Source organism: Zea mays, chromosome 7, assembly GCF_902167145.1.
Source record: "Zea mays cultivar B73 chromosome 7, Zm-B73-REFERENCE-NAM-5.0, whole genome shotgun sequence".
NCBI lineage: Eukaryota > Viridiplantae > Streptophyta > Magnoliopsida > Poales > Poaceae > Zea > Zea mays.
Genome location: NC_050102.1, coordinates 30,360,309 through 30,370,998, shown reverse-complemented (window position 1 = coordinate 30,370,998; position 10,690 = coordinate 30,360,309). Strand labels below are relative to the sequence as shown.

Here is a 10,690-nt window from a genome sequence, read left to right as displayed (position 1 = left end):
GCGCACGTTGCACGCGCACTGGCGCAGGCACCGCGCAGTGCGGCGGCCGGGGCGAGAACAGTGCGGCTGCCGGATGGTGCTTGGTGGCGCCGTGGAGGCGTGTTGGCGGGCGGCGGCGTCCGAACCGGATGTCCCCTGGACGTAGAGGGGAGCGGAGTTCAGGTGGAGAATGGAGGCTTGCGTAGTTGCATTGGAAGCTAGAAGTCTGATGGCTTCGGCTGGAGCTGGACTGAGAGAGGTGAGGTTCGGTGAGAGACTTGCGGAGCAGGCTGCTGGACTGTGGGCTAAAAATATTAGAATGGGGTCGAAAGATTTTTGGGCCACACCCTGGACCATGGCCATGGGCCTAATTCTAGCCTAGAGCGTCATGTCAAAACTATTTATATAGCGCTGCCGCCGCCCACCGCAACGATACCCAAAATCCTACGCAGAGACATGAGTGGCGGCGGCGGCGGCGGCGGGGAGGACCGGATCAGCATCCTCCCGGACGGCGTTATCGGCGAGATCGTCACCCGCCTTCCCACCGCCGATGCCGTCCGCGTTCAGGTCCTCTCTCGCCGTTGGCGGCACATATGGATCTCCTGTCCGTTGAACCTCGATCTCGGTTCCCCAAACTACTACACCGACTACAAGCGCGTCGTGTCCGGAATCCTCGCGGCCCACCCTGGCCCCTGCCGCCGCCTCAAAGTTGACTGGCCGTACGACGACGGCGAGTCGTACAACCACTGGCTCCAGTCTCCCGCCTTGGTCGGTCTTCAGGAGCTCGGGATCGAGCCAGAGTACTCTTCCTTGTGGCTAGACAAGAAAACACTGCCGCGGGGAGACAACACGAGAGCACTGCCAGAGCGGGCATTATTCCAGTTCGCTCCCACGCTGCGCCTCCTAAGGATTGGCTACCATACCTTCCCCTCTGTCGGTGCCGTGGCGGCGCTCCGGTTGCCACACCTCGAGCTCATCTCGTTCTGCTGCGTGGACATCTCGGAAGCCACGCTCCACTGGATGCTCGCCGCCTGCCCTGTGCTCAGAACCCTCGTCCTCGACGGCTGCACAGGCTTCGCCACAGTCCGGATCAACTCACCCACCATTACAAGCTTTGCCATCTCACCTGCGGATTCATCCATAACGAACGACTACGACCCGTACTTCTTGGACTACGACTACGAAAATCCGACGGTGAGGGTGACGACGTGGCAAGTCATCATCGAGGATGCCCCTCTCCTAGAGAAGCTGGTCCTCTGCCGCCGCTCGGCTGCTGTTGAATCTTTCCAGCTACTAGTGGTCAGCGCTCCAAGAATAAGGGTCCTGGGATCCCTGTCCTTCAGCATCCCCAAGTTGGAGATTGGTGGCACCGTCTTTCAACCCACCGTGCGCCGTGTCAACCGTGTGGGGCCTGACGATGTTATCATGGAGAAGCGCTTGCTGATGCAGGCCGTCATGCTGGCGACGACTCTGCGAACCGTCAAGATTTTGGCGCTGGAAGATGCAGATTCCATCGACGTCGTCAGCGACTACTTGAAGTGTTTTCCATGCTTGGAAAAGCTATACATCTCGGTTAGCTCTTTCTCAACTTCAATTTTCGTTTCATCACAGGCTTATGTACATGCTCCATGGTTGCTGCTAAATCTTTGCAGTTTCTGTTGCATTTGGCTTAATCACTCTTGCCTAACTAAAAGTTACCAGTTTCTCAGATCATATTTCACTCAAACAACATTTGTCTTAGATTATTTGGCTAAAACAACAATTGGCCCAGGCAACATGACATTTATTTTGGGGCTATTGCAACCGCTGGGCATAAACCTAGGAGAAAATCCCTTCAATGCCATCCAAAACGATAACAATTCCTTCAATGCCATCGAAAAATACGCGTTCTCTCTAATATCATCAGTTTTAATTGGTTTTTGGACAACATGGCATCTAAGGTTCTAAAAATTAAAACTGATGGCATTGAAGGGAACACACATTTTTCGATGGTATTGAAGGGATTGTTATAGTTTTGAATGGCATTGAAGGGTGTGAATGTTGCATTTAGGGAAATTCAGAGATATCACACTATCTACTATGGGTTCAGATTTACAAATCCAGATTCCACTAGGTCAAGTAAAATGTAAGACTACAAAGAAAATTAAATCTGCATAGTGAACATCAACCAGGTTAAAATTCTAAATGAAACTGAAACTTAAAATACATTCACATAACAGTTGCTTTGCTCAGACAACGAATTTACTTTATTTTTCAGTGTAGATATTCCATACATGATTCTTCATAGCCAAACCAAAATTGAAATTAAGTCTTCCTACATTGTAGTATAAAAGAAGATACTGTCATGGTAAATCTACCTGGCAACTATAAGTATTATTCTTGTTTGATAATGATAATAAGACCATTAATCATCGTTCTTGTTTTTTGACATCATGTCACTGTTGCCAGAATGTGAAGTCATGAAGACTTAACACGATGTCCTGGCATGGCAACTATACCCAATCAGATAGGTTCACGATCCTCCACCGTTACAATCCCTCCACACCCTTTATTTCCTATCACTTAACTAAAACACTTGATTGACTCACATATCCTCTAAGCCCCAGAACTGCTTTGCCACTTGCAGAATTCTTGAAAAATTAATTCACCGATACATAACTTGGTAACTTCGAAGCAGCATGACATTGCAACAAAAGCACTCTAGTGGTATCTAATATAGTAATACCCTATCCATGGGGCCGTGGCCATGGCCACAAACCATTATTTTGGCTAAATTCACGCTCCTGATTGTTTCATCTGTAGTTCTATAAGAACACAAAATTGCCAGTTTATGTTGCATCAATGCTTATTTCTCTTGGCTATCGAAAAAATATTCTTTCATTTGTTATGTTATATTCAGGCATCACAAGGATACAGAAGTGCTGGAAGCTATGATAAACAGAATCCCATCGAGTGCCTTGAGCGTCATCTTAAAATGGTAGCATTAGATGGATATGACGGCATGGGACCACATGTCAAGTTTGCCCAATTCTTTGTTCGAAATGCCCAGTTGCTAGAGTTAATGAAGTTCAGAATCTTTAGAAACTACCACTGTGAACCTGGGAAAACCAAGGCATGGATTGAGGATCAGCAAAGGCAACTGCAAGTCAGGAGCATGACTTCCCGACCTGTGAAGTTTAAGTTTGTACATGATTCTAGATATAATCAGGATGTTTACTGTGGTGAGGATATCAGTGACCTGTCAGAGCACATCCACGATGACCCATTTGATCAATGGTTTGAATCAGAGAAGGAAGCCCCCCGGCATGCTGAAGGAAAAGAAGATGCTATAGTTTGGAACTCCAGCCAAAGGCTTGATTCATTTGATCAAAGCTGAATAAGAACCTCGTCCTGAACTTTTATTTAATTCGTTATGTTTGTGTGCTTTCAGTTGATAACATCACATTTTCTGTTTTGATGCTTCAGTACCACATCATATTGTTCACTTAATATCTCTCATTAAACAGCTGTCTTTCCACAAACTTCATATCCCCTGCTCGAAAATAAGGCAAAGTATTAGGTGCATACCAAGTTTTCATGCAAACTTCGTGCAGACCAACTAACAGAAGTAAAAAAAATCTTAAAAAAATTATAGATGTACTTCATTGTTTACTTTATGTAATATCCAAATTGTAAAACATATGAAAAGAGTTTATCTCGTTACATGATTTGCCACCTACTCATTATATCTTGAGAATAATTATATTTAAAGTAAATAATTAGATAAAAGCACATCAATAAGCTATGCATCATGTTGAAGTTCTTGTTTTCTTGTGCATTTAAATAATAATAACAATAATATTGGTAGAAATATAATAATGAGATGATAATATGAATTAGCCCCTAAATTGAAATTTGGGCTTGAAAATGGAAAAGAAGGAAGAGAGAGATACTATAAAAATACAAAATAAAATTTATAAATAAAATTCGTACTGGTATGTTCAAATTGAATATCTAATTTGAGGACCAATTTGCCACAATAATCTGAGGACCAATTTGCCACAAAAATTTGGAAATTTAAACTTGGAGTTTGATTTGAAATAGGAAATAAAACAAAAGGAAAATAGGAAAAAGAAGCATACCCTATATGGGTTGACCGCCTCACTGTTGGCCCATTGCTCTTTCCTTCCACGCGCTTGGTCCAGGCAGCCATGGAGAGTGTGGATCACTGGCACGCGGGCCCGCCTCGTTATCCACCCATACGCGCCCTCCGATACATGCTCGACGTCGACTGGTGGGCCGACTATGTCAGTCGCGTTCCATCATCTGTCGCTGGAGCGCGGGTCCGCTGTTTCAGTCTCGGACTGACTCCACGGACTTGGGGGAATAATTGCTGCCAACGAGGGCCCAGCTATCATCGGCTCTAGAGCACTGTTGGTCGTCCTCCCCTGCCGTAACCACGCAGCCGCTGCGGACGCCGCCATCGCCGCGCGTAATCCGCCAGCTCGGCGTGACCATCCCTGCGGGATATAAAACCGTAGTGCCCAGGGACTCGTTCGCTCCCTATTCTCGCTTACTCCCCGCTCGCCGCGCCGTCATCGAAGAAAGAGAGAACCAGCTCCGTCGTGTGGGGGAGTGCCGCTGCACCGGGGAGTCATCCGCACCGTCCCTGACCCCAGCGAGTTGCTGGCGAGAAGTCAGATTGGTTCAAGGAATACTACCGCAACCCTTACCCGCCGGGGAATCCTCGGAGCCACCTCAATTCGTCGCCGGAGTTGAGCCCCACCATAGATCCGCCTTTCCCCGTCGTCACGCGCGCCAGTGCTCGGATTCCGGTATGTGAGTCCCCCTGGGTGTTTGCCCAACCCTTTCCTTCACGTTCTGCGGGTCGGTCGTGTTAGGCGCAGACAGCAACAGAGACGGACAGGGTATGCGATTTATTCTTTCTTGCTTTCCAAGTTCAGTTGTGTCTATTGCCAAAAGCCACTTTACAATATTGCAGATGCTTTCCTTTTATACTTGAGAACAAAAAGCAAAACCACAGTCTAACAACCCTGTAATTCTATTACATCCAGTTGGCACCAATGTATTTTGGATTAACTTCCTTGCTCGCGTACCTCTTCTTAATTTCTGGACAGCTTCAACTTCTATCTTCCCTTCATCTCCAACAGCTTCATCTCCTGTCCCTTCCTGGTCCGGTCCACCTTTAGAGTTGTTAACATATTCCCCCCTGGAGAGACAGCTTGTCCCCAAGCTGGTGCTGCAGGGAATTGTTGCTTCAGCACAGCTTCATCTTCCCACGTAGCCAGAGAGACATCCCAATCCGACCATTTAACCAACACCTGAGAAATTGCTTTGCCTCCACGCCAAACCAACTTGGAGTCCAATATCTGTTCAGGCACTTGCAAACCAGTTGACAGATCAGGTACTGACAAGCTAACAGGTGTATTGGAACCAACTTGAGGCTTCAACTGAGAAACATGGAATACCGGATGAATACCACAACCTGGTGGAAGAGCCAACTCATAAGCTACAAGATTAACCTTGCGAACAATGGTAAATGGACCAAAGAACTTAAAAGCCAATTTGGGATAAGGACGGGAAGCTACGGAAGATTGACAATAAGGTTGAAGTTTGAGAAACACTTGTTGTCCTGCTTCAAAAACACGATCTGTCCTTCCTTTATCCGATTATTTTTTCATACGTTGCTGGGCACGATTGAGATGCAACTTAACTTGCTGGAGCATCAGCTGTCGCTCTGCCAACATCTCTTGAAGATCAGGAATTGTACACTGACCATTGTCAACAAGCCCAAAATGTATAGGTGAGTGGCCATACAACACTTCAAACGGAGAAGTTCCAAGAGTCGAGTGAGGACAAGTATTATACCAAAACTCAGCCAACGGCAACCAGTGCGCCCATTTCTTGGGAGAAGAGTGGACAAAACAGCGAAGATACGTCTCCAGACACTGATTCACTCGCTCTGTTTGTCCATCCGATTGAGGGTGATATGCACTGCTTAAGCATAACTGAGTACCAGCCATTTTGAACAGTTCTTGCCACAAGTGACTCGTAAAGACCGGGTCCCTGTCTGAAATCATAGCAGCTGGCAACCCATGGAGCCGATAGACTTCTGACAAATATAGTTTAGCCACTGAAAGAGCTGTAAAGGGATGAGCCAAGGGAAGAAAGTGAGCATACTTAGAAAACTTGTCCACCACCACTAAGATGCAATTAGACCGATTGGACTGAGGCAATCCGGTGATAAAATCCAAGCTAACAGTATGCCAGGCATGTGTTGGAACTAGTAGTGGCAGCAGGAGACCAGGATACTTGACCCGGTCAGGTTTGGCCTGTTGACATGTGACACATGATTGCACAAATTCCTTCACCTGCTTCTTCATACCAGGCCAGGCAAAAATAGCTTTGAGACGCCGGTATGTTACTGGGAAACCAGAGTGACCTCCTAGAGCGCTGGCATGCAAGGCGGTCATGACTGTCTGCTGCAAAACCAGATTGGTGCCCAACCAAATACGACCCTTGTATCTGATCACTCCATTTGTCAGAGTATACTGACCCTGGTCTGTTCCAGTGGCTAATACCTGCAACAGTTTTTGAGTACTGGGGTCTTGCTCATACCCCTGAACTACTTGCTGTAACCAACTGGGAACCACCGTTGAAGTTGCCACTAGATTCAGTTGAAGATGTGGTGCATCCCGTTCCAGCCCCGGTCGGCGTGACAAAGCATCAGCCACCCGGTTGTTGGTCCCTTGATGGTAGATAATCTTGTATTGCAAACCAAGAAGCTTTGTCAAAGCTTTCTGCTGCCAGCTCGTAGACAACCTCTGATCATCAAGGTGAATGAGGCTTTGCTGATCTGTTTTAATGATAAATTCCCCATGCTGAAGATACGAACGCCAGTGGTCGACCGCAAATAAAATGGCGAGACATTCCTTCTCATAGATTGACAAACCCAAATTTCGTGGTCCGAGTGCCTTGCTAATATATGCAATTGGATGTCCTTCCTGCTGCAACACAGCCCCAATACCGCCTCCACTAGCATCAGTCTCAATCACAAAAGTTTTCTGAAAATTAGGAATAGCTAGCACTGGAGCTTGAGCCAAAACTTGCTTTAAAATATCAAAAGACTTTTGAGTTTCAGTGGTCCAGACAAACACCGTGTCCTTCCTCAAAAGATTAGTAAGGGATTTACTGATGATGCCGAAATGCTGCACAAACTTTCGATAATAACCGGCCATACCAAGAAAACTCCGGAGTTCTTTAACACAATTTGGAATTGGCCAATCTTGAATTATTTGGACCTTGCGTGGATCTGTAGATACCCCTCGTGCACTGATCACATGGCCCAAAAATTCCAGAGTATCTTGAGCCATCAGACACTTTGATCGCTTGAGATGTAGCTGATGGTCACTCAGTATCTGAAATACTGCTTTCAAGTGCTGCACATGAAGTTCCAGGCTAGGACTGTAAACAAGCACATCATCCAGAAAGACAACTACACACTTGCGTAGTAGTGGGGCCAAAATCTGGTTCATGAACTCCTGAAAAGTAGCAGGTGCTCCCGTTAACCCAAATGGCATAACACGATATTCAAAATGGCCAGAATGTGTCTGAAAGGCTGTTTTCGGCTCATCCCCTTCTTTAATCCGTATCTGGTGGTACCCCGCTCTATGATCGAGCTTAGAAAAGATAACAGCCCCACTCAACTCATCTGCTATCTCATCGAAAATGGGCATAGGATACCTGTTCTTCACTGTATATGCATTAAGTCTGCGGTAGTCTACACACAACCGCCACTCACCATCTTTTTTCTTGACAAGAAGAACAGGTGAAGCAAATGGACTTGTACTCTGCTGAATAATACCATTGCCCAACATTTCCTTCACTTGTTTTTCAATTTCATCTTTCTGCTGTGGTGTATACCGATACGGTCGGAGCCGAAAAGGTTGAGCTCCTGGGATTAGTGGTATAGCATGATCAATCCACCTCTTGGGTGGTAACTCTTTTGGCTCATCGAACAGATGGTTAAACTGGCTAACCAGATCAGCCACCACCATAGGCATGTCAGTGGGTTCACTAAGTGGTACGACTTGCAACTCCAATAACTGCTCAATTGCATCTTGTTTGACAAGGGAATCAAACTGAAGACAATTTAGGGAAAAACAAGACCGAGTATTGGGTAAAACACCTTGCAGCCGTACTGACTTCCCTTTATATATAAACTGGAACCACTTTTGCCCCCAGTGTATAGACATTGGGCTATATTTTTCCAGCCAGTCCATACCAAGAATCAGATCATACCCACTCAATGGTAATATTTTGAAGTCATGGACGAAAGTATGTCCCCCACATAGCCACTAGCAATCAGGAACAAAGTGAGTACTCCATAGTGTCCTTCCATCGGCAACCTTCACTTGCAAAGGCATTGATAATGGCTGCACTGCGGACATTACTCCTGTGAGATGATTATCCATAAAACTCGCGGAGCTACCCGAATCCACTAACACCAAAACCTGTTGACAATAAATGGATGCCCACAGTCTGATAGTTTTGCTCCCTTCGCTGCCTGATACTGCTGCAACAGAAATAGCAAGCACACTCTCTAGGCTAGTCTCAGTTGCAGGCTCTGCAGACTCCATCTCCAGTTCAGATGCACCCATTGTTAGAGCCCACATTTCTTCAACCAGATGTAAAGGCACTGTGTTCGAGCACGTGTGAAGTTGGCCCCATCTTTCTCCACACTTAAAACACAGTCCCTTAGCCTTCCGATATGCCTTGAGAGCTTCCATTTTACTCATTTCACCTTTAGCACCCACTGTTGCCATAGACCTCCGTTCATCATGTACCCCTGATGTCCGACTACCTGACAACATAGGCAAAGCATTGGGTTTGTTTGGAACTCTGACAATAGAGTTAGTATCCACTTTTCTCAGTTCTCTACGTCCAGAAGTACTCATGACCTCTTCTTGTAATAATGCTAGAGAACATGTTGTATCCAGATCAGCTGGCCGCTGTATGATTACCACTGCCCTTAGTTCGTCTTTCAGTCCATCAACAAAACGGGCAGTAACCATGGTAGTGGTGAGATGATTTTCATGAGCCAACAACTGATGCAGTAACAAATCAAATTGTTCAATATAATCTGATACTGATCCTGTCTGGAATATATGGTAAAATTGCCTGATGAGCAAATTATGCTGGTCACGACCAAATCTGGTGAGCAGAGCTGTACAAAGTTCACCCCAATTCATTTCCCTGGTTCTACCTTCCATAGACTCCAGCCAAAACAGAGCCGGCCCCTCAAAGTGCATAATAGCCAATCGAATCCACATCTCCACTGGGACAGCATAGTACTCAAAATAAGTTTCACACCGATTTTTCCAAAGCTTAGGATTGGATCCATCAAACACTGGAAAATTCATCGGTGGCATGTTTCCTCCCAATCCTTGTGACCAGGTTGGAGATGCAAATGGACTCACAGAGGGTTGGCCAAATAACCAAGGAGCATGAGGATTTGGCGTGGCCATACCTCCCAAGGGCAGCGACATCCGGTTCACCTCCGATTCCGCAGCAGGTCGTCGGAAGGGATCCGCTGTACGGTGCAGGGTAGAGCCCGCCATCTTCTCCCCCGCCACCACCGAAGCTGTTGCCGACGTCGAGCCGTTGGCGACCGCTGGTACTGCTCCCGAAGAAGTGGTAGATGGAGTCGTATTACTTATCTTCGTTTGGATCTTCACTAGGGTTTCCGCCATCTCCACCACCTTCCTCTCGATCTCGGGCCGCCACTTCTTGAAGTCGCTCCGATCAGAGACCAATCCTTGCACTGTGCTCTCCATCTTCTCCATTGTAGACTGGATCGCCTCCATGCGTCGGCAGTTTTCCTTGTTACCTTCATCGATTTTGGCCATCAATAGCGCCATGGGGTCTTCCACTCTCGGGGGCGCCATCGCTCCCGCTCTGGCCTGCAATCTCGTGTTGTACGCGTGGTGAGGATCCAGTTTAGGCTCTGAATACCAAATGTTAGGCGCAGACAGCAACAGAGACGGACAGGGTATGCGATTTATTCTTTCTTGCTTTCCAAGTTCAGTTGTGTCTATTGCCAAAAGCCACTTTACAATATTGCAGATGCTTTCCTTTTATACTTGAGAACAAAAAGCAAAACCACAGTCTAACAACCCTGTAATTCTATTACATCCAGTTGGCACCAATGTATTTTGGATTCAACTTCCTTGCTTGCGTACCTCTTCTTAATTTCTGGACAGCTTCAACTTCCATCTTCCCTTCATCTCCAACAGCTTCATCTCCTGTCCCTTCCTGGTCCGGTCCAACAGGTCGTGAGTTGGAAGCGCGAATTTGGTGCTGTGCCGGGCGGTCGGTCATGGCGCCGCCGCGGCTTGCCGCTGCCATGCTACCGCCGGAATTAAGGGAGATCAGGGGAGTTGGTCGTTGATCCGGTGATCAACGGCCCTGAATGAATGGGGTGTGGTGGGTTTCGAGCCGTCAAATTTAGATCGGGCGGTCACCATTGCGTACCGTTTCGACGTGTGGAAGATTTAATACGAATCGTAAGATAGGATCTAACGACTCGGATCTGTTTGTGGCGTTCGGCTGGAGAGTAGTGTAATCTGGGCCCCTAGTTTCTAATCGAACGGCTCCAATCGCCAGATACCCCTTCGGATAGCGCAATTTGTAAAAGAGCCCCCGTGGTATT

General features: G+C 46.8%; 2 protein-coding genes across 2 annotated transcripts; one reads left to right on the top strand and one right to left on the bottom strand.

Moving 5' to 3' along the window:
- The first annotated feature begins 407 nt into the window (after nucleotides 1–407).
- LOC100277619 (uncharacterized) lies at nucleotides 408–3,505 on the top strand. Its single transcript, NM_001151131.1, is given in 2 exon segments — nucleotides 408–1,551; nucleotides 2,879–3,505. Coding segments are annotated over 2 exon segments (1,593 nt in total). The 5' UTR covers nucleotides 408–435; the 3' UTR covers nucleotides 3,356–3,505.
- On the bottom strand, nucleotides 3,353–10,290 carry LOC109940799 (uncharacterized). The gene is made up of 2 exons (XM_035960872.1): nucleotides 4,101–10,290; nucleotides 3,353–3,511 (listed from the first exon to the last, which is right to left on the bottom strand). Exon 1 carries the CDS (start codon nucleotides 9,924–9,926, stop codon nucleotides 8,337–8,339), a length of 1,590 nt encoding a protein of 529 aa, XP_035816765.1. The 5' UTR covers nucleotides 9,927–10,290; the 3' UTR covers nucleotides 3,353–3,511; nucleotides 4,101–8,336.
- Between the last annotated feature and the right edge of the window lie 400 nt (nucleotides 10,291–10,690).